Raw genomic sequence first — 23,245 nt, 5'->3', positions numbered from 1 at the left:
GTAAAAACATATATTATGTGAGGAATATTTTGAATTATTTCATAGAGAAACAAATAAATGTATTTTTGTGTCCTGCTCTGAAAAAGAATGATTTGTGCACTGCCTTGTGCAGTTCATCTTTCCTCTTCCCCTCCCTTTGTTCCCATTTTTCAGAGACTGAATGCAGAGAGCCTCAGTTTGGGTGGGGTCCACAGCTGCTGCACGAGTCCCACTTGGGTTTCTTCAAGTTTAGCTGGAGCAGTAAAGCTTTTCAGCTTCCTCTGCATGAAATATAAAACCTTTGCTGAAAATAAAACCAGGCCATGACAACTCCCTGTCCTTTGGGATTCCTTCTGCACATCCAGTCCCCAGGCCTGGGCACACCCTTTGTGCAGGGAGCTCTTTCTGTGGCACCTTTTTCTTGGCTGTGTAGAAAAGGTTGGAGTTCTTGCTGGGAAAAAGCTGCTTTTTCCCCCCTAATGTGTGGTTAAGTGGTTTTTGTGTCTGTGATGCACTCACCCCCTCTTGGAGGCTTCTCCAGCACTGCTTACAGGGAATTAATTTACATCTATTGTATGTATCCATTATTTGTTTAGCATTTGGAGAAACTGATGCTGCCAACTGTTTAGAGAACCTCGATAATGATCTTAAAGGAAATCTGTGGAAGCTCTGGGAAGAGAATTGAGGGCTTTGTTCAGTCTCTCAGCTAGGCAGTGTATTTTCTCTTTTCATGGGAAATAAGGAGTTGGAGAACCATTGTTGCACAGTGCAGATACTTAATTTCTATTGCCCCAAGCTTGAGAGCATCAGCAGTGTGTTAAATTGTCTGCTCTTAGCTCTCGTACAAGTTTAACACTTGATGCTTGTAATAAATGGCCCGAAAATGCTGATTTTTCTTCAGAGAGGAGAGATAAGTGACAAGGACAGATCTGAGATCATTAGAATGGCCAAGGAATAATAAAAACTCTGTTCTAGCTGAATGGCTTCCAAATCATACAGTTCCAGTACTTCTTAAGAGCACTGTGACTGTTGGCTCAGGAGGGAAAAGCTTATTTTCAGCACCATTGCAGAAGCGCCACTGGAGCAAACTCCAGCTTGGTGTGGCTGCTCACAAATATTCAGCTTTCCTACTGCAGTACAGCAATTAAATCCCAATGGCTTCTCTAGTTTTCCACATCCTGCTGTCTGCATTGCCTCTCACCAGTGTCTTAGGGTTTCATCTTGAAGAAGAAAACAGCATCTGTTTGGATGGTCCTGCTCGTGGCAGTTCTGCTCCCACCACCTCCTGCACTTCATTTTTTTTTATTTCCCTGGTTTTAATTTGACTTTATTTTCTATTACACCAGAAGAGATGACCTTGAGAAGGAGAAAAAATGAGATTTCAAAGTAGTCATGGTTCCAAAGTAAATCTTATGCTTTGTGTTGGTTATTTGGACAAGCTGAGTATTTATAACTCAAGGTTTTCAGGATTTCTGACCCAGATCCCTTATGTTGTTTACTTTTGGTTTTTATGACTCAGCTTTATATTCATTATTTATTATGTTGCTATTAATATATTTAGAATTCTTAGCAGGTTGTCTTGGGACGTTAGGAAGGAGCGTGCTGAGGCTCTGCCCTTGCCTGGGCGTGCTGAGCAAATCCTGCTGTGAGTCCACGGCTGTTCCCTGTGGGGCTGTGCCCGGGAAGGGAACTGCAGAGTGCCAGCTCCAGGGCTGGGGGCTCCAGAGCTCCCTGGGCAGCCCCTTCCGAGGCCTCACCAGCCTTTCCAGGGAGAAATTCCTGCTGCTGTCCCCCCTGAGCCTCCCCTGGCCCAGCCTGAGGCCGTTCCCTCTCCTCCTGTCCCTGTTCCCTGGCAGCAGAGCCCGACCTCCCCGGCTGTCCCCTCCTGCCAGGGACTTGTGCAGAGCCACAAGGGCCCCCTGAGCCTCCTTTGCTTCTTCAGAGCCTCCTTTGCTCCTCCTGAGCCTCCTTTGCTCCTCCTGAGCCTCCTTTGCTCCTCCTGAGCCTCCTTTGCTCCTCCTGAGCCTCCTTTGCTCCTCCTGAGCCTCCTTTGCTCCTCCTGAGCCTCCTTTGCTCCTCCTGAGCCCCTTTCCCAGCTCCCTCAGCTGCTCCTCAGTTTCCTGAGCTGTGCTGAGGGTTCGGTGTCCCTGTGTCCCCTGTGTCCCCTGTGTCCCCTGTGTCCCCTGTGTCCCCTGTGTCCCCCTGCCAGCCTGCAGAGCGAGGACAGGAAAGACATTCCTCTCTTAACCTACCTGTGCATTTGTGCCTTCAGATCCTTTTCCTTCCTGGAAGTGTTCAGGATAGCCAGATAGGCTCTTGGAATTTTGCCTCCCTTTCTGCTGGCTTCTGATTCCATAGATTCACTTGCAAACTTGTTTGTTCATCTTAATGCAAAAACTTTCAAGCACAGTTCTCTGTGCCAGCTGCTGTCAAATTACCCTTTAGAAGTCAATAAAGCTGGTGAATGGCATTTGTGGTGCTGTTGGGGAGAGAATTCTTGGAGTGTATAGAGAGTAAATATGATCTGGTTTTGTGCAACTGGGGAGAAATCCAATTTGCCTTTCATTCAATATGTTTGTTTCTCTAAGGAAATTCAATATTCCTTTCTCTGTGATAGAACAAACCAGTTTATCTGAGGGACTGCCTACACAAGTACAACTATAATTATTTGAGCTGGACTTGTTCCCATTTTTATAAGTTAGTGTAAATAAAGTCATCAGACTTCTGGGAAATGCTGGGGTTAAGGTGATCCCTAGGGGATTTCAGCAGGGATTCTGGCACTTTATCCTGTTGTGGGATTATTCACCCTTCTTCATGCAGAAACCTCTATTATGTGATGGCTATTGTGATTTTCCATTCATGGGTTGGCCTGGGTGGGTTGGGGTTGGTGAAAGTTCTTCAGTGGGGTGAGCAGGCTGTGTCTGATTATCCCAGCCTGGACTCCCCCTCAGGGGAGAGCAGGAATTTTAATCTCTGCTGTGAAATGGGAGTGTGTGGATCCCTTCCCGGGGAAGACTTTCACAGGCCAGTACTGCCTCTGGTGACAATACTGAGATGTTTATCTGCTCAAGAAGTGGTGTCACATCCATGAGGGCTGTGCAGATAAACTGAGTGACAGTGAGCTGGGAGAAACAAGGACATGCGTGTGAGTAAAGGAATATCTCAGGATCCAGCTGAGCTCCGTGCTGCACCTGATTTATGCTTTAAAAGCATTTTTTAAAAAAACTTGATAGCAGAAATCTTTGGGCAATAATGATTCAGGTATCTTTGTTCAGTTCTTCATTTCCTGGGGCTGTTGGGTGCATTGACACACAGTAATACCCAGATAAGAGCTGTGCTTGCAAACAGGGAGCAGCAAACTACTGATACAGAATGGGGGGCTCCAAAACTCTTTTGATTGCACCTCCTTATCAGCAAAAAAATTCTGAGCACGCCTCCTGATGTATGTCTTTATTTATATACACATTTATTCATCTGTAGCACAGGAATACACATGTACATGTGTGTTTCTGTGCTAATACGCCCATTATGAATACACAGAAAAACAGAGATTAGAAAAGGAAGGCATAAAGATTAAAAAAAATAGTTTGAAATATTTATTTTATTAATGGTACAAAAATATTTCATTCCTGCACCCCAGTGGATGGTTTTGTGCTCCTGACTTTGGAGGACAAAAGACTTGAAACACAGTCAGGGCTAATGTGACATATTACAGGTTTTTGGCACACTGTCCAGTTTCTTAGGGATTTAGATATTTTCCCTCCAGGAAACGTTGTTTTTAGCAGCCTTTGTGCTCCAGTCAGGAATTCAATAGTCCACAGAAATGACACAAGTATTTTCTTTCTGAAGTGGCATTTCGAGGTGAGTGCTGAGGCCCAGCTGGAAGCAGCGAGTCCCTGGGGGAAGGTGCGAGCCCGGCTCCGGGCCGGGAGCCGTGAGGGGAGCGCCGGGTCCCCGGGAGCCGTAAGGGGAGCGCCGGGTCCCCGGGAGCCGTGAGGGGAACGCCGGGTCCCCGGGAGCCGTGTCAGGGGGCTCAGTGTCGCCTTTCTCTCCAGCAGGGGAGGGCAGGGCCAAGGCGCGGCCCCCGAAGGCCAAGGGCGAGCGGAAGAAGAAGCAGCAGCCGTTCCCCCCGCAGCCGCCGGTGCTGCCCGGGCCGGGCCCTCAGCAGCCTGCCCAGGCCGGGCCGGGCCCAGCGCGGCCGCCCCCGGCCCCGCTGAACGTGGTGCAGCCCTCGGAGGCCGCCGAGGAGGAGGACTTCAAACCGCGGCCCATCATCCCCATGCTGTACGTGGTGCCCCGCAGCAAGAAGGTGGTGTTCGACAAGGAGCACATGTCCTGCCAGCAGGCCTTCGAGCAGTTCGCCACGCAGAAAGGGCTGGGCTGGCGCGAGCAGGGCCCGCTCCAGAGCCCCGGCAAGGACGGGGCCGGCGCCGAGGCGGAGCGCGCGGAGCTCACTGCGGAGGTCAGTGCTCGGAGCTCACCGCGGAGCTCGGTGCTCGGAGCTCACCGCGGAGCTCGGTGCTCGGAGCTCGGTGCTCGGAGCTCGGTGCTCGGAGCTCGGTGCTCGGAGCTCGGTGCTCGGAGCTCGGTGCTCGGAGCTCGGTGCTCGGTGCTCGGAGCTCACCGCTGCTGGCGGCAGGCAGCCCCAGGCCAGGCTGGGTGGAAGCACAGCCCGGGCTGGACGGTGTTAGCCTGGCTTGCAGCTGGGTTGGAACTGGATGGTCTTTCGGGTCTCTTCCAAGCCAAACCAGTCTGGGATTCCGTGATTCACAATTTCCGTGGAGTTCCCAGCTGTGCATGTGATTGAGCAGGCTTTTCACGAGCTGATGGAATTGGCAGCTTGCAGATGTTCTGAGGCTGTCCTGATTTGAAGAAAACTCAGTAGTTTACCCAACTTCTTAAGAGTTAGTGTTGGCTTTTATCTGCTGCAGGAATTGGCTCGGAAGGCTTCAGTAGTTCAGCCAAAAGGCAGAGAAAAGTTTGCCGTGTGAATCCAAGAGCTCTCTAAGACAGGGGCTCTGCCTCTCTTGTCCTGTTCCCTCCTTGGGGGTGCCCATCCAGCTTGCTGTGCTTCCTTTTAGGCTGCTTCTGCCTTCTCCAAGATGAAGATGGAGATCAAGAAGAGCCGCCGGCACCCGCTGGGCAAGCCCCCGACGCGCTCCCCGCTGTCTGTGGTCAAACAGGAGACCTCGAGTGACGAGGGTGAGTGAGCAGCACCAGGGACGTGTGCGTGTCCCCTGTGGCCCAGGGAATTGCTGAAGCCTTTGGCAAAACTGGCTGGCCTGAAGCTCTGTGTTACACGTAGCTGGTAGGAAATGCAGTGTGTTCTGGTTTTGATAACCCAGCTGGAAACAAAACTCCTCTGTGGGAGGTGTCACTTCTCACTTCCCACCCTTCTTCCACTCAAGAAAAATATTTTGCTGGCTGCAGAATGAGGCAGCATTTTGGGCAAAGGGAAAAAAGAGTTTGCAGAAAAAATCTTAAAGGCAAAGCTCTGTCTTGGATATTGCAGTGGGATAAGATCGGTTCCCCTTGGAGGCAGTGGAGGTCAGGCCTGCTCTCACGTGTGAGGAAGGTCAATTCTTACCTTTTGCTTGGCTCCTAATTCATGTCAGTGTTGGGGTCCAACTTTCCTTGGCAGATGCAGAAATGAGAATTAAAATGTTTCTTGGTGTTTAACTGATTCTTCTTTTCCCACATTCAAGTCCCAGTGTTCCATTCCCAATACACTAACAGTCTGGACCAAGGGGAGAGAAAAGATTCTTTCCTCTCACTCTGTTTTGTGGTGTAATTTCCCACTTTGGGGCCTTTCCCACATTATTCAGAATATGGAGCAGCCCCCAGTAAGGAGCTTTTGTGTGCTGGGTCGGGCACGTGGGTGTAGCTGGCAGTCCCTGCTCACAACTCCTCATTCCAAAGGACAACATCTTCCCTGCTCACCCCTTCAGAAATGCATCCATTGATTTTGGAGCAGTCTCCTGCAGGAAGGGCTTCTCCTGAGCACACAGAGCTCCTTTCCTCACCGATGAGGATGCATTTGATGCCTTCCAAGTGTGTAACATGGAGTGAAGCGTGCAGAGGCAGCTGAGACTCATTATTTTGTTTTGGTGTGAGACCTTGGAACCAGCTCTGTGCTGGAGGATCCTCATTAGGCAGATCCTTCTCACTGCTTTCACTTGTTGGATGGTGTTTGGGGACTTGGCTGGTGGAACAGGAGCAGCTCTTGTGGAAGCTGGCGTTTCTTGGGGACTGATTTACAGCTCTGCTGGGCAAAATCTGATCAGACATTCTTCCCTCCTCACCAGGGAATAGAGGCAGCTCTCTGCACCCCGGGCCTTTTCAGGGAATGATGTGTGAGGATGATCTGCAGGAGGAACAGTGAGCATGTAAATTAAAGGAATGCTCATGTTACACAGAGATTCAGCCCAGACAAATTGTTTGCAGTGTGGGAGCCATCCTGAATGCTGTGTGTCCCCCTGGATCCATCCTGGGAGGAGTGAAGGTCATAGCACACAGAGTCATCCCCTTTCTTCTCTCCCTTGGTCACTCTGGGTTAGGCTGCTGGTTTCACTGATTTCACTGGTGTCAGAAATCCTGGCCTGTCACTTGATGTGCCTCGACAGAAATGTGGAGAAATGTGGGTTTTGATTCATGTCTTAAAAATAAACAACATAAGACACTTTTTAGGAAGTGACCCTCATATGAAATGTGACAGACCCACACAGCCAGCACTCATCACCTCAAAAAAGGGATTCATTAAACACAATGAAATTTCCACATTGTCTGACAAATATGTTATGGCAGCATTTAAAATCTGAGATGTAAACTCAGCCATTAATGTTTTACTCCAAGTTCCTTTTATCCTTCCAGGTAACCCAAGAGTCAGAAAATCTTCAAAGGGAGGGAGAATTGGGGAGGAGACTTAGACTTGTAGAGCAGAACATAAACTGCTTATTTCCAGTAATTAACAGTGAAGCAGTGAACAATTTGGTTTAATGTGCTGAGCTCTGGGGATAATGTTCTTTCAAGATGTTTTTGAGTTCCCTGTTCTTTTGGAAACTTTGCAGATTGGTGATGCAGGGAGTGATTTACACTCAGCCTTGTGTGGAAAATTTCTTTAACACTTAGAGTGACTCAAAACTCCTAAGGAAGGACTAAGGAAGGGTAAAAAACTTGGACCCCCAGACTGCCACAAATGGATTCTGCAGTGGTTTAATTGTATAATGCCAAGGACCTTTTAAAGGTTTATAAAATAAAGAATTAGCAAAGTAATTAGCAGGAGCAGTCCCTGGCAGAGCTGTGGCAGAGGGAGGGATGGTGGGGAATGCAGATGGGTTCAGTGGTGTGGGGATGGCTGTACCAGAGCCCTGAACCCCCAGGCAGGGTCTGTGTGTGCAGCTCTGGGATGCAGCTTGGGAGGGTTGGGTCAGGCTGGGCTGGGAGCTGAGAGCTGGCCCGGCCACAGCAGCACCATCCTCACCTGCCAGGGCATGCAGCTCCCTGCTGGGGACAGGAAAGGGCATTTCCTTACACTGCCATCATGTCTTCTGACCTTACCAAAGTGCAAATTAAATCTTCATTAAAAGGATGGTGGAGGTTTCACAGCTGGAAAGGGGAGGGAGTTACAAAGGCACTAAATCTTCTTTCTCCCCTTCCTCGTGGCTGGTTCCTTCAGGTCACTGCTCTCCCTGTCTTGTGTATCCTATCCCCAAAGGGGAGATTCTGTCCACTGAAAGAAGTTTAAAGTTTAAAGAAGTTTTTGGGGCATAGGCATACAAGAGACCATGGAGGAGTTGAATGATTTTATTTATTGCATTTCTTGTGTTGTTGAGACCTGAGCTGTTTAACTCAGCCTCTCTCCTTTTGCCTCTTCTAACCATAAAGTTCTTTGCCTTTACTGACTGCCCATTGTTTTGTGATTTTTTTCCTTTTCATTCTAGAAACGTTTCCATTTTCTGGAGAGGAAGATATGAGTGATCCAGAGGCTTTGAAATCTTTACTTTCCTTCCAGTGGAAGAACAAAGCATTTAATTTCCCAGCAGAAAGGAAGTTCAATGCAGCTGCTGCCCTGAGTGAGCCATACTGTGCTGTCTGCACCCTCTTCTACCCCTATAACCAGGTAATTCCTCGTCACAGAGTCAGGGAATCATTAAGGTTGGAAAAGACCTCTAGGATCAAGTCCAGCTGTCAATCCCCCACCACCGTGTTCCCCATAAGGCCACGTCCCCCTCTCTGTATCCACGTGTTTTGTATCCAGGTGTTTTTTGGGATGGAGACCCTGCCAGATCTCTGGGCAGCCTGTGCCATTGTCTGACCACACCTTCCATGAAGAGGTTTTCCCTAATACCTCATCTAAACCTCTGACACTGCTCAGATGGATGAATTAGGATGCAGACATTTCTGATAGAGACAAACCCATACAAATTTGCACACCAAAGAAATGTGTTTGGATTTGGCAGTAGTTGGAGCCTTTTTTGTTATCTTTCCTGGCTTCTCTGGCTTGCTTAGTGTTCATTTTGCAATCACACTGAAGGAGCTTTGCAAACACTGTTCCATGCAGAGAAAAGTCACACCAGGCTCCTGTTTCCATACCGGCCTGAGCTGCTGAATTTATGCAAACAAGCCACAAAATAAAAATTTACTGAGTTAGCACATCCATCATCTTTTTTTGGAAACTACCAGTATGCTTTGGGAGATGTTATGAGCAGAAAGGCAGAATTCATCAGACGAATTAGTTATTTGTGCAGTTGTGCATTGATTTGTTCTCACATAAAGCCAAATCTGGCTTTGTGTGCCCACCAGGAATTCCTGCCTTAGATACTTGTAGCTGTGTTGGAAGCTTTTCCTGAGGAAAGCAGAACCAACCTCCCACTTCAATAAAATCTCTTGATTTATTATATGGACTGAAAATAAAATATCTCTTCTGATTGCTGGCTGTTGTGAGGAAAACTGGGTGCAGCTGAGCTGGTTTTATCCATTGCTTTTAACTCTGTCTGCTACCAGAAACCTTGAGATGTCCTTCAAGAGAACTTCTTGCAGGAAAAGTAAGGAAGGATGCCAGAGGGATGGGAGAGGGGGAGGGAAGGTCTTGCTTTTAGTAATATTTCCTTTTTATTTTCCCTTGGTGTTTTCAGCTGCAGTTTAGGAATTTAGATTTTTTGCAGAAGAAAACCAGGAAAAGCTGCTTATTATTCTGTTCTTTGAGCTTTCACTACAAATTTCAGATCCTATTGATGCCTGAGGAAGAGGGGGAGAAGCAAGGTGGGGGTGAGAATCAGGATTTTGGGCCATTTTTTGGCTGCCTGGTGTCAGGTGCTGGGTGACTTCTTTGCAAGGGGAGTGCTCAGAGTGGGAAGTGAAAGCCGTGGCCAGGCAGAGGCAGCTCAGTGATGGGCTTTTCTCTCCAGTCCTCCCAGGTGGAGAAGGAAGCTGCCCCGGTCTCCTCAGGGGAGCCGTCCTCGTTCCTGCACCTTTCCAAGTGTGGGCAGAAGACCAAGCCCCTGATCCCTGAGATGTGCTTTACCTCAAGTGGAGAAAACACCGAGCCCCTTCCTGCAAATTCCTACATCGGAGAGGATGGAACCAGTCCCTTGATATCCTGTGCCAAATGCTGCCTGCAGGTTCATGCTAGTGAGTGTTTCACTTCCCAAAGCCTTTGGATCCTGAGAAACTCAGGAGTTTGTGTTCTGCTGTATTTGAGTTCCTTCTTGGCAGGTTTGTATCCTGCCACTCCCGTTTTTATCTTGCTTGGTACCAGAGTATCAGGAATCCCAGAAAGCTTTGGCTTGGAAGGACCTTAAAGCTCATGCAGTTCCCATCCCCTGCCATGGGCAGGGAACCTTCCTCTCAGAGCATATCTGTGTATTCAAGTCCATCTTGATCAAGTCACTGATCTTAAAAATACACACCAATATTCTTTTTACTGCTTATTTTGTTGGCTGATACTTCTTTGTCTCACAGAAAAGATTCTTTTGATACCTTTCATTTTTTGTAATAAAGCAGAACTCAAAGGTTTTATTGCACTCTTTCCTCTCACATATTTCGTTCCAATATTGTTCTGCTGGGGGAGGCTGTATTGTTCCTGCATGCAGCAGAGATTATGGACTAGTTTGAGATATATTTTATTAGTGTCTGTGATAGTGTTTGTAGTAATGGCACTTGATTACAAAAGGGAACATATGTTTGTTTGTTTCCCTGATAGTTACGTCCAAAAGAAGATCTGATTAATCCTGGTGGAGTGTACCTTCAGTGGAGATTGAACAGCATCCAGTTAACATTTGTGACGAATTACTGTTCAGCTGTTTGATCTTGACAGATGGGGAATCTTATTTGACTTGCATCAGCTGGAATTACTTTTGTTGTTCCAATTTTAGAGTCTGCAGGTCCCCATGCAGCTCAGCAGGGCTGGGGAACTGGAAGGCAACTTTTGTTTCTGTGCTGAATCCCTGATGATGGTCATTTCTGGCTAATCAGACCATGGGATGCAGCGCGGGTGTGAGGAGGAAGATTTCATCCTGCCTTCACAATTCTGGGCTGCTGCATCTTGTCCATCCTTAGGCCTGCAATAGTCCAGTCTTTCAGAATGGTTTCTGTGGCCAAATTCTGTTTAAGGACAGAGGGGTGTGGGCAAGATGATGTTAATCTGCAGGCTCAGACCTGAGATCCATCTTATTTTTAGAGAAACTCAGTTTTATATTTTGGCTGAACAGTCCCCTTGAGGACAGGACAGGTGTTAAATCTGATGGAGGCTCCAGTGCCTGGTTGTTTCCTTGTGCTCTGTGACATCCCTTTGACTTTGCTGCAGAGAACCCATTTGCTTTTATTGCAGGATTGCAGTGGTGAGGTGTATTTTGGCTGACTGTAAAACCAGCTGGCAGCCTGTGTGCTCTTGGGAAGTGCCCTCAAACTGTGCTGGGTTCCAGCAGCCAGGCCCTACGGAGAGGGGAAGGTTTGTGAAGGTTTCTGGGCTTTTGAGGCACTGACAAAATCCATAAAAAGAGCGTATTTTTCTTTGTCTGCTTGGATTGTCCTTATGGGACAGCCTGGGGTTCAGTAAATGTGACTGTTCTGCCCTCATAGAATCACAGAACCACTGAGGTTGGAGAAGACCTTTAAGGTCACCAAGTCCAGACATCAGCCCAGCACCACCGCCCTGCCCACCACTAGCCAAGTCCCCAGCTGCCACGTCCATGTATGTTTTGAGCACTTCCAGAGATGGTGATTCCACCTCTGCCCTGGGCAGGCTGTTCCAATGCTTTACAACCCTTTCCATGAAGAAATTTTTCCTGATTTTCAATCTAAACCTCCCCTGGTGCAGCTTGAGGCTGTGCTCAGGGTCTGGCTCTCCCTCAGCTCAGTTTTGGGCTGAACACCCCTATCCCTGTTCAGGCCTGGATGGAATTTGCCTCCCTGATTTGCCATATGATGAAAAGAGACCTCAGATGTGGAGAGCAGCTGCAGATCCATAGTATTGACTTTTTTTGACATGCTGTTTATCTGGTTAAGTGGATGGTATTTATAAATCAGGCTGTGGAGGCAATCCCAGTGCTTTCTGAATGTCTTCTTTTAAGTTTAATTCAGTAATTTGAGATTGCTGTTCCCAGCTGAAATTTTCTGTTCAGTTTGTTAGGATAGGTGAAGGCTGGGTGGGATTTTGTTAGGAAGGATAGAGGCTGGATGGAATGAGCTGTGTGTTAGTTGAGATGCTTATCTTCAATTTTCCACTCACTTTACAAGCTTGGAGGAATCACATAAATCTATTTTCCAAAACTGTATCTGTGTCTTTTTCCCATTGTTTTCAGTGACAAACCTCAGTGCCTTTTATAGAATTTTAAGGACTTTTTTTGTTCTTATTTCCCTGCCTTTATAGTGGCATAATACCACTTTACTGTTTTGGTGTTGTTGTAGGAGGATTTGGTGCTTGCATGTTACAGTAATTGATGCTCTGTAAAATGAGATGTTTTTAACACTTCCTATAACCATAAATGAAATACTGTTAACAATGTGGAATGCAGGTATTTAATCTCCTTGCAGTATCATTGGGCTTGTCCTTCCTCATAACACCACACAGCAAAAGTTAACTGCTTTAACCTCACCAGAATTCAATGCCCTTCCCTGTTTTGGTGTGAGTGCACTCCAGCAGTGGTGGCATCCCCTTGGAGCCCAGTTCCTGCCTAAAGAAACAAAGCCTTGCTATTGTAGTCCTCAGAAAAGGGAAAATCGGATGTGAGGGTTTCCTGGGGGGGTTTGGTTGGTTTGTTTTGAGAGCTGCCGGTTCCAGTTGCGGTTCTGTCGGAGCCTGTCCAGTGCAGATCCTGGAATGCTCTCAGAGGTGCTCCTGAACTGAGAAGTCCAAGGAAGAAGCGGTGGAGGCCGTGCTGTAACGAGGCTGTGGCTCTGTTTGTTGCAGGCTGTTACGGGATACGGCCGGAGCTGGTGAACGAGAGCTGGTGGTGCTCGCGGTGCTCGGCCGGCGCGTGGGCAGCGGTAAGGACAGCACACCGCGCTGGGGGAGCGTTCGGGCTGCCCTTGGCATCCCAGCTGCGGGGTGGTCGCTTTCTGGGAAGGGTGAACAGGAGCTTTTGGGTCTGTTCTGAAGGAGTTGTGTTCCCACAGGAATGCTGCCTGTGCAATCTCAGGGGAGGAGCTCTCCAGGTGACCACTGATGGCCGGTGAGTGCTGGCTTTGAGTGTATTTTCCTTCCTCACTGCACCTAATCTCCTTGTCTTGTGAATTTGGTTGTAATGCTCAGTGTAGCAGCAACTTTCGGGGTCCTGGAGGGAGCTGCTCCTCGCTGACTCGGCAGGATGAGCCCAAGTGACTGTGCTGCCCTACACTGCACCAGGCTGCTCCACAGCTGAACTCCTGCTGAATGTGGTTGTTTCTCAGAGAAAAGACTTCTCAGAGAATGTTCAGCATTGTGCAAAATCAGGTGTAAAAGAAGGTTGATCTCTGTCGTTCAGCGACATTTACCTTGTGCCACCCTGATTAACAGTCGATTGGGAACGTTGCCAGGGCTGCCAACCCCTGGAAATGTGCCTCGATGCTGAGGGAGGCAGGGAAATGTTAACTGCCCTCCTGAGCATTTCATTCAAATAACGGCAGGCCCTGATTTGTGTCTTCACTTTGCTCCCCAGGTGGGTCCACGTAATCTGTGCAATTGCTGTCCCCGAGGCGCGTTTCCTCAATGTCATAGAGCGTCATCCTGTGGATATCAGCGCCATCCCCGAGCAGAGGTGGAAACTGGTGGGTGTCTTTAACTGGGGAGAGAGTTTGGGAACAAGGGCCAAAGGGAAAAGCTGTAACTGGACAGAAAAACATTGTGTGGGTTCGTAAAGACTGGATCTCGCTCTCATTTCCAAACAAAAGCTGCGTCGTTGGTGTCTGCTGAGCCCTGTCGGTGCTTTGACACACAGCCAGCTCTGATTTCCAGATGTGCCCTCACTCTCTGGGAGAGTTCTGTACCCTGGGCAGAGCCTGGGACTCTTCCCACCTGCACTCAGGTGTAAACTGCCTGAAAGCTCTGTTTACTGCAAGCACTGCAAAGCGGGAGTGCCAAGGGACATGGTGACTAAAGAGAAGCTGACTTGTTCATCTCTAATTCATCTTTCCTTACAACATTTCTCTTTTTCTATCAAGAAATCTCTTGTAGAAACAAATAAACATTTCTGTGACCCTGACTGCAAGGCAAGACTGCAAGGATTTTAATACAAGCCCAGCTCCAAGTTGTTGTTCAGCTGTGTGGCCTCATCCGAGGGATTAGTAATGGACGATTCATTAGCTCAGAGCAATTTATCTTAATGTTAGTTAATGCTCCATCACTATAGTGTGTTATTGCAAAATAAATTGTGCTTTTGCTGCTTTTTTTGGTGCAGAAGTCAGCTGGGTGACACAGTGTGGGATGGGGAAGGTGCTGGAGCGGTGATAGATGAGTTAGCACTGATGGATTCGTTAACAGAGCTGCTACTTAGTGCAGCGAGCCTGGGTGAGAGATTAGGAGGAACCTATCCCTGCTTCCAGAGTTATTTCTCTGTTGTGCAAATGGGTTTTGTACACAAATGTGAATGTAAAAAGCATTCATTATTCAGCAGGAGTGATGGGGCTGCGCAGTGCCAGGGTGATAAATCTTGCAGCGGTGGCTCTTTATGGATCAGCTGACACTTCCAACGTGCATCCTCTTCATTACCAGCACTTGTAACGCTGAACTTAAAATCCTTTTACACAACACTCACTTGTATTGCTTAATGGAGCCTCACAAGGAAACATGACTTAATTCTTTAACCCTTCCTTGGCTGCCTGGCAGTCCTGCAGAGCCAGGGGTGCGAGGTACAGAGGGATTGTAAATGGGATCAGATTGAGTGGAGAGACTCATGAGTCATGGGGGGGAGTTTCAGGATTCTTCATGGGAATTTGCAGGCAATTCCTGGAGCATGTGGGGAGTCAGTGGAGGAGGTGGGGGGTGCCTGTGCTTTGGAGGTGAGCAGCTGCAGTTAGGAAGATAAACCAAACGTGGAGCTCGTGACTTTGGCAACGATGGCCTTGGTGCAGTACTTGATAAAGTTGGGAAGATAACTTTTGTGGCTGGAAAAGATGGAAAAGGAGAGAAGGAATGATGTGAAGGGTGAGGACAGTTGATGTGACTGGATGGAGGGTAGTGGGGGAGAGAGGGGGTAGGGGTTATCCTTGGTTATTATTTGATTTTTTAATATGTTTGTACTGTTTTAAGTTCCTGTGATGAGGGCTGAGGTACCAAGGAGTGGCAGTGATCTGGTGAGAGGTATGTCCTGCTCTCTAAGCATGGACCAGGTCTCCCTGTGCAAGGACAGACTTTTCAGTCCATTTGTGGGTATGGCACCATTTTCAGGACTGCAGTTTCCTGCTCCCAGATTGATGGCACATTACAGGCCTGTGCACGTAAATTATTTATGTCGTGGAAATTTGGAATAATTAGCTGTCATTCCTCAGTGGAGTAAATGAATTGCAGTGTTCATCATGCAGCAGACAGCCCATTTCTTACTCTCAGCTGTGACCTGACTCTGGTGTGCATTTATTCCGAAGATTTCTCTCCTGTGCTTTGGACTCTTTTCCCTCCCACAGAAAATGCCTTTAAATCTCCATGTGCAGCTTTCCCACAGCACTTGGCACTGGTGTTTGTGTCCATCCCATCTCCCACACTTCCAGATCTGCACTGTCAGATGACCCCACACTGGTTGGGGTTGGAAGGGGCCTTAAAGCTCATCCAGTGCCCCCCCTGCCATGGCAGGGACACCTCCCACTGTCCCAGGCTGCTCCCAGCCCAGTGTCTGGCCTTGGGCACTGCCAGGGCTGCAGGGGCAGCCACAGCTGGGCACCCTGTGCCAGTGTTTTACCACCCTCACAGCCAAGAATTGTCACTCCCTCCATCTCTCCTTACACTTCAGGCTCACTGTCACTCTCATTTATCTTTTGATCATATTTGCTGTGAATATCCCTTTGGTGCAGCTCTTGTTTCCATCACAGGGAGTTTGTGTGGGCACAGGGTGGCACTGGCTGTGTGCAAACCCTGCCTTGGCAGACTCCTGTTGGCAGCAGGAGGGATTCCTGCCCCGGGAGGGTTAATGCTCCCCGAGCCCCTTGTGTGTCAGCAGCTGTTCCTGCTGCTGGGACAAGGGGATATCGACAGGTTAATAATGGGATCTGTGCTATTGACTCCCCTCAGTCCTGCTGTGCACTTTCCTGCTGCTTATCTGCCTCTGGAACATGGTTTGCAGAGCGATAAAGGCTCAGCTTATTAAAGGCTAAACCCACGTTCTGGCAGCACTCAGGCTCTGGCTTTGAATTTCCTGGCTTTTGTTCGTTTGTGTAAAAAAGGCCAAATTAATCTTTGGTGTAAACAAAACTGCCTTTGGTTAATTCATAGGAAGGAATGGGACTTATTTCATATAAATGTGGGGCAGAGCCCAGGCAGGGAGGAATAAGGAAGAACAAATCTCCTGTTCTTTGGCATCTTTTGCTTTCAAGGGAGAGAAGTGTTCCTGGAGAAGGAATCACAGAATCCCAGAATGGTTTGGGTTGGGTGGGACCTGGAAGGTTTTGGAGTTCCACCCCCTGCCATGGTCAGGGACACCTTTTGTTCATTTTAACCATGAAAGGCACATTTGTCTTCTGTGATATTAATCTTGCCTTGATTTGCCTTGTCCCAGCCTCAGATAAGGTAAAGAAGCTGCCCCACCCCTGGAAGTGTCCAAGGCCAGGTTGGATGGGGCTGGATGATTGGGATGAGCTTTAAGGTCCTTCCAGCCCAAACCATTCTGGGAGTTGCTGATTCCAGATTCCTGGAAATGTTAAAAACTGAGTGGTATTTCCAAATGGATCCCTGGAAACATTATGCAAGCATCCATTCTTTAGACTGGGGTTCCCAAAATCTCCTTTTCTGTATGTCTGAGGGCCTGGAAACAAGAATTGGTGCTGTTATAGGGAGTGAGGAAATTTATCTTGTTCCCACTACAACTTCTGCTCACTGTCAGTGTCATCAGGCTCGGGATTTTTACCTTTGACAAAATGGAATTTCTTTTTAAAGCAGTCACACGTCCTACATTGATTTACCTAATAACTGGATCTGCTTTGCAGCAAATGAGTGTGAAAATGTCTCCAAGATTTCAGACCTTTTCCCCCCCATAATTCTGGTGTTTTCGTGCAATGTTTTTATTTCTTTTGTTTGAAAAACCGACTGATTTATCTACAGTGGCTCATCTGGCATGGATGCCAATAAAATATTTATGGTTGATATGCTTATGCATCTAAAATAAACACACAGTATTTTTGTTCCATTATATGATTTTATATTCCATGAGATCTAATCGATACAATGTCCCATTAAATATAATGGAGCAAATTGCCAGCCAGCTACCGTGTTCTGTTCTTTCAGAAAAATGGAAATGTTATTTTGCAGCAGTGCACCTGTGAGGATCCAGCTCTGTTGGAACTAATGAAATGTAGGTGCATTGCTGTAAGTGAGGAGGGTGAGGGTGCAGCAGTTCTCTGGTACCACTGGTGGGCGTTTGCCTGGTTCCAGTGAGCCCAGTCCAAACTGGAGTCCAGTCTGTGCCCAGTGTGGCTCTGCAGGGCTGAGCGTGACCCCAGCTGTGTTCCCCTGCAGAGCAGTGCCTCACCCAGCTGTGTTCCCTTGCAGAGGTGTGTGTACTGCCGGAAGAGGATGAGGAAGGTGTCGGGGGCCTGTGTCCAGTGCTCCTCCGAGCACTGCTCCACGTCGTTCCACGTGACGTGCGCGCACGCGGCCGGCGTGCCCATGGAGCCCGACGACTGGCCCTACGTCGTGTCCATCACCTGCTTCAAGCACAAAGCAGCAAACCAGAACGTAGGCTTTGGGCTCGGGGTGCCTGTGCTGGGGGCTTGGGCTGGGGGATTTGGGCTTCTGTTGGGTTGTTTTGTTTCTGGGGGTTTTTTAAATAGTTTCTTCCCACCTATGTTGGCTCAAAATGTTTTGTGCTTTTAATGCAGAAGGATTGTCCAGGAAGCCATTGTTGGGAATGGCTTTAATCTGCAAGAGGGCTGATTTGGATGGGATGGTTGGGAAGGAATTCCTGGCTGTGAAGGGGTTAAAACACTGGCACAGGTGCCCAGAGCAGCTGTGGCTGCCCCGGATCCCTGGCAGTGCCCAAGGCCAGGCTGGGAATGTGGGAGGTGTCCCATGGTAGGGGTGGCACTGGGTGGGCTTTAAGGTCCTTCCAACCCAAAGCATTCCATGATCCCGTGGAATTTTGGACACAGCTTTTGCAGCTGTGGCTGGCAGCTGATCCTGCTGTGTCCCACGCAGGTCCCGTTCCGGAGGGAGGTGTCCCTGGGGCAGACAGTGATCACCAAGAACAGGAACGGGCTCTACTATCGCTGCAGGGTCATCGGCACCACCACCCAGACCTTCTACGAAGTGAACTTCGACGATGGCTCCTACAGTGACAACGTTTACCCCGAGAGCATCATTGTAAGGCAGCTCTGGGGACGCTCCTGTGTGACAGTACAAACTGTGGTCTGTGCCTTGGGGTGGAACAGCCAAGCAAAACTTAACTTCTTTGTTTTAATTTTTAAGTTGCTGCTTGCCTAGAAACTCTCATCCTGCTTTTCGTGACAGATCTTGTTTCTGACATTATCTCATTTATTTTTTGGTTGCTTTACAAAGATGTGATCTTGCTGAATGCAGATGACTTCACAGAAAGCAATGTTTGTTCTAAGTTTCATCCTATTTGTTTTGTGGTTGAATAATCTTATTTTTCAACTGACAAGTGTGATTCATGGGGGAAGCAGATTGTCCGTGAGCGCTTCTGGTTCAAAACAGGGAATTCACTTAATAGAGGGAATGTCTAGAAGAGGCTGATTTGTCAGCTCATGCATTGCCTTCCTGATTCTGCCACTGATTCACTGAGTTGCCCTGCTCGTTTTTGAGATACAGGAGATGTGATGTTGTGGGATTTGTAATGAGAAATGTCTGTGAACTGGGTGCTGTCAGCAGAAGGAGCTGCCAGAGTTGATTGCTGCTCTCTCGGGCTGGTTTTGTTTGAGATGTCCACAATTAATCACAAGTGCAGAAATGTATCTCACTGTTAGGTGATTTTAGCACACCTCTGGCTCCTGAGCTCTGCTGGAGGAGAGTCTGTGACCCCTCTCTCTCTGTCCCCAGAGCAGGGACTGCATCCAGATGGGGCCCCCTCCCGAGGGGGAGCTGGTGCAGCTGCAGTGGACGGACGGGATCATCTACAAGGCCAAGTTCATCGCAGCCCAGATCAGTCAGATCTACCAGGTGAGTGTGGCACAGGGACCCCAGCCCTGGGAGAGCTGAGCCTGCCCCAGGGATGGGCTGGAGCTGGGCAGAGCAGTGGGAGGATTTGGGAGCACAGATGATTTATTCCCTCTGAGTTTGTCCAGCCTGAACTTGACACCTCTATTAAACTGTGCTCTGTGTCCTTCTGCTTTATACAGAAAAGCGTATTAAAGTCTTGGGCAAAGGAAATAAGAATCCCTTAAAAACTTTTAATAGTTTTAACATTTTGCTGTGCACGTTTCCATGAATAAACATCCCTGGAACGTCTGATGCATAATTCATGATATAATCAGTGCTTAGCAAAAAGGGTTTCATGGGAGGAGTTTTTTGTACCTGGCTGACTACTTCTGCTGGTTGAAATACAAATGTACTTTAGTAGCTGGAGTTGTTTCCTTGTGACCTGTGAAAATGCTTTGTTTAAGATGAAAGAAATTCTTATTACCATATTGGCCTGAATACAGGGCTGCTTTTATTATAAGTGAAAAGCTGCTTTTTTCAGGATATGAATCAAAAATCAGTAGAAATGTGAGGTGCTGGGCCAGCTGGAGTACAGATATTTTGGGATCCACGGAGCACTGAATGAATCCATTGGATAAGACAGAGGTGCCTGAACAGCACTGAAAGCTGCACTTTCTGTGTTCAGCATCCTCAGGAGAGCTTGGAGTGCTCATTCCACAGCAGCCCTGGAGACACCCATTGGGGCTGGCCCCTTCCTGGGGGTTCTGGAGGGCCCAGCTGTGGCACAGGCTGGGAATGGGCTGTGCAGGTGCTGGCTCTGAGTTCATCTCCTGCCTCCCTGCAGGTGGAGTTTGAAGATGGCTCCCAGCTAATGGTAAAGCGTGGGGATATTTATACCTTGGAAGAAGAGCTTCCCAAGAGAGTCAAGTCTCGCCTGGTGGGTACCAAAATAGCAAACAATAAACCAGCTGCAGCTTGCAGAACCCTTCACATTTTCTTCATGTATTTTTTAGACATTAGGTGAATGCAGCCTCCAGTTTCCGTGTCTGTAAAACTGCTTGTCATTCCCAAAATACACAGGGTGGAAGAAATCCTGGCCATGAATGCTCGAGAGGCACAGAAATTATTTTCCCTTGCATGTGTTCAGCCCAGAGTTTTCTTTTCTCTGGTTAAAAGATTATGTTCAGATCATTTGACACCACATGAATTCAGTTATATGGAATCATCCTGTCCAAGTGTGAGGTGAGCTGGGCTGCAGCTCAGGGGTTTCTGGAGAACTGATTATCACCGTGGGACCAAACCCCCTTTTCTCACCAAACTGGAGACTGAGAGTGTGGCTCTTACCTATAAATCTCTTAATCTACAAGATCAGGCTGTCTTTAAGTGCATGCAGTGGAATTACTAGAAAAGATGAGGGATTTATTTCATAGCTTTTTTCTGGTTCCAGACCTGCAGGCTGTTTTCAGTTCTGGTGCTTTACCCTTCAAGGCCGTTTCATTTAACCAGGGGATGGGGCTGGAGCATGTCCAGATTGTTCCCAGCCCGAGGGGACTGTGGGTCTCTCCCTGTTTTCCTGCTGTGCCCCTAATGGTTGTTCTGTGTCTCCTGCAGTCCCTCAGCACTGGGGCCCCTCAGGAAGATGTATTTTCGGGAGATGAAGTGAGAGCAGCCAAGCGTCCCCGGCTGGGGAATGCAAGAAATCCTGAAGAATATGGACAAACCCCAGATTACTTGGCCTTTATGGAGAGCCTGTTGCAGACACAGTACCAGCCTGGGACTCAGAGCAACATGTTTTAACCAGGATTCATTCAAAAGATTCAATTAACCCTTTTTGAGTTTGTGGAAAAATAAATAGGAAACTGTGGAATGGAAGACCAGCCCTGTGCAATAGTCTGCTGTGAATTTCTTTCATCTCCTCTTGGTTTGGACTGCAGGAAATCCCTGTCTGGCCGCTACCTCGACCTTGCCAGGAGTTGCTGACCAAGAGCTGGGGAGCTTGGAAACCCTTCAGCTTTTCACACGGAGACTTTGGAAGAGTTTCTACAGATGGAGCTTTGTGACTGGTTCTTTTATATGAGGATAGGGTTAAAATTTAACAAAAGGACTTTTTCAAATCTGTCAAACTTTTGTCTTTCAAGGTGCTATTACATTGACTACTGAAGCAGCCTTTGGAATTGTGTTTTCTGTACATAGACGTCACCTTTGTGAAGTTTTCTATGAATGAGCATTATTAAAAAAAAAAATCAAGCAAAAATAGGAAAACGAAAGTTTCCACTAAACATTTTTCTAGATTATGGCTTTAAAACAGAAAATAAATTAAATCCTCCCTCCTCACCCCCAAATGAATTGTGACTGATGTTACAGCGGGGAGAGGGAGAGTAAGAGCAGATGTCCTGGAATGTTCTGGGTTCTTCTTTTGTAAAGAAACACTATCTTTGTAAGCTGGGGAAGGTGGGGGAAGAAATGTTCACAGCTGGGACGTTTCTACCGTTGGCTCTCTGGAAGCCCTGGGATGGATGTTGGCATCGCTGCCTCGGCACCAGGGAGGGGCTTAGGGAAGAAATGGCCAGGTTTGGGTCATTCCCATCATCTTCCTTCCCCATCTTTGCCATCACAGTTGCTTTCTAGTTCAGGATCAGCATGGCTTTGAGTTCCAGTGTGCCACCCTGGTTTGGCAAGTGTTCTGTTGCTGCTTGTGTTCGCTCCCTACGAGCCGCGCCGGCTCCAGCACTTCTCCCTTAGGAGCTTTTCTCTTTCCTTTCTCTCTTTTTTTATTTTTTATTTTTTTGAGTTGTGCTCCTTCCAGTGTGAGAATCATTCCATGACAGAAGCTTGGGAGGTGTTTGTATGTTTTTCTTTTATCCTATTAAAGAAGAAATTCCCCAAACATCTGATTGTCGTGACATCCTTTCCTTAAGTAAAGACTGAGCCTGTAGTTTCTGCTGGGGAAGAGAAGTGCAAGCGCTGCCTTTGACTGGACTCAGCTCCCTGAGGAGTGAAGGAGCATCCAAGGCAAACCCTGAAGTGTTGAGTGGGCAGCTCCCACCTGGACGCTTGGAAATCCCGAGGAGCTGATGTGGAGCGGTGCTGGGGAAGAGCCCGATGCAAACGCTGCCGAGGTCACTGGAAAGTTCTGCTGTCTTTGGAGGACCTCGCTCAGTTTGGAGGGACAGGAGGCAGTGCTGGGCCCGGCCTGGACAGGGGCTGTGCCACCCTGCCAAGGTTCAGGTGCGGGGGGAGAGGGATCCCGGACCCTCCCTCCCTCCCTCCGCACCCTCCGGACCAGCGAGCGACCTGGAATGCTGCACTGCAATCTTTTCCACTTAATTTCCTGAAATTACTGGATGGAGAGAGACAATATTCTCGTTTTTATTATTATTTTTAAGCCCCTTTGCAAGGTGGTCGTTGTTCCGGGAGAGGCTGTTAAGCAACACTCTGGCTGGATCTTTAAGGGAATAAGTGGGAAGGATTTGTGGGCTAGCAGATGGTAGATTAGCATCTTAAGAGACTCCGTGGGTATTAAACTGTCCTAGTGAAAGAGTGGAGATAGAATAAAGCAATTTAATTTTTTTTTTACTTTGGTTTTGTTCTCCCTTGAGGATTGGAGTTCCCATCCTTTCTCCTGCCTCTGCTACGGGTCCTTTTCGTGTGCGTGGCTGCGCGGGCGTGGTTGTGAGACCTTGGAAACGGGGTTCTGCTTTTGGGTTTCTTTAGTTCTGAGTTTTTGACGTTTTCAGTAGATGTCTCCACGAATAAAACCAAACTGAGACTAATAAAAGTTTAAAAAATTGGCAAGGTTCTCCCGAGCCTCGGTTGTTCCTCCTACAGAGCTGTCTCCTGTCGGTTAAAATGTGATTCAATAGAAAACTTGCTGTATAAAAGACTAAGAATGTTGCCAGGCCATGAGAGAAATATTTAAAACAATTGAAAGAGAAATTTAACCAGCAGAGGATTTTTTTTGGAGGTGGGAGGGGAGGGTGGGATGGGATGAGTGGTTGTGAGTGACGGGGAATTTCCTCTGCATGTTCGAGTCCTGCAATAGCACCGTTGCTGTATCCATATGTAGTACCTTTTCCAAATACTATTTATATTGTAAAAACAGAAGTGTGTTTCCTCACCCCATATTCAGATGCTGAGTTATGTTAAAACATGAACCTGGAACTGTTGAATGCCCTTCCTTGGTGCAAGGGTTTTCTCTCTTTTTGTTGATTTTTAAATCCCTCTTTTTGCTTTAGGAATGACTTGTGCAGATTCAGGATAGTGGCCATATCGATGGTCTCTGGGCATCAGTTGAAAAGGAAATAGGAAATGCACATTCCTACCCCTTCCTCCAGTGAAATACATTTGTAAATGTCTGATTATGTGCTATAAAAATAATGATTTTTTTTTTCTTTCTCCCCCTAGACTAAGGCTGTGATGTATTTTTTGCCTTTTTTTTCTCTGCCTCTAGGTTCAAAGTGAATTAAAGGCTGTTGAGCATTTCATAATGACACT

The 23,245-nt window shown here is 47.7% G+C and overlaps 1 protein-coding gene across 4 annotated transcripts in view; it reads left to right on the top strand.

Moving 5' to 3' along the window:
- The window catches only part of KDM4B (lysine demethylase 4B), a 68,333-nt gene extending 45,791 nt beyond the window's left edge, over nucleotides 1–22,542 (top strand). For 3 of the 4 annotated variants that reach the window (XM_088067638.1, XM_088067635.1, XM_088067636.1), the window contains 12 exons: nucleotides 4,035–4,441; nucleotides 5,061–5,181; nucleotides 7,920–8,098; nucleotides 9,387–9,609; nucleotides 12,389–12,465; nucleotides 12,595–12,650; nucleotides 13,116–13,224; nucleotides 17,150–17,335; nucleotides 17,795–17,959; nucleotides 18,653–18,772; nucleotides 19,596–19,688; nucleotides 20,363–22,542. In XM_088067638.1, the coding sequence (XP_087923764.1) occupies nucleotides 4,035–4,441; nucleotides 5,061–5,181; nucleotides 7,920–8,098; nucleotides 9,387–9,609; nucleotides 12,389–12,465; nucleotides 12,595–12,650; nucleotides 13,116–13,224; nucleotides 17,150–17,335; nucleotides 17,795–17,959; nucleotides 18,653–18,772; nucleotides 19,596–19,688; nucleotides 20,363–20,548 (1,922 nt within the window). In that variant the 3' untranslated portion in view covers nucleotides 20,549–22,542. The remainder of the gene's footprint in view (nucleotides 1–4,034; nucleotides 4,442–5,060; nucleotides 5,182–7,919; nucleotides 8,099–9,386; nucleotides 9,610–12,388; nucleotides 12,466–12,594; nucleotides 12,651–13,115; nucleotides 13,225–17,149; nucleotides 17,336–17,794; nucleotides 17,960–18,652; nucleotides 18,773–19,595; nucleotides 19,689–20,362) is intronic. The other variant, XM_088067637.1, reaches the window with a different exon arrangement.
- Nucleotides 22,543–23,245: the final 703 nt, after the last annotated feature.

Source organism: Pseudopodoces humilis, chromosome 28, assembly GCF_049639895.1.
Source record: "Pseudopodoces humilis isolate 2021_Gansu_Grassland_sample_001 chromosome 28, ASM4963989v1, whole genome shotgun sequence".
Taxonomy (NCBI): Eukaryota; Metazoa; Chordata; class Aves; order Passeriformes; family Paridae; genus Pseudopodoces; species Pseudopodoces humilis.
Note: the sequence above shows the minus strand (reverse complement) of the source record. Positions and strands in the feature narration are given on the sequence as shown.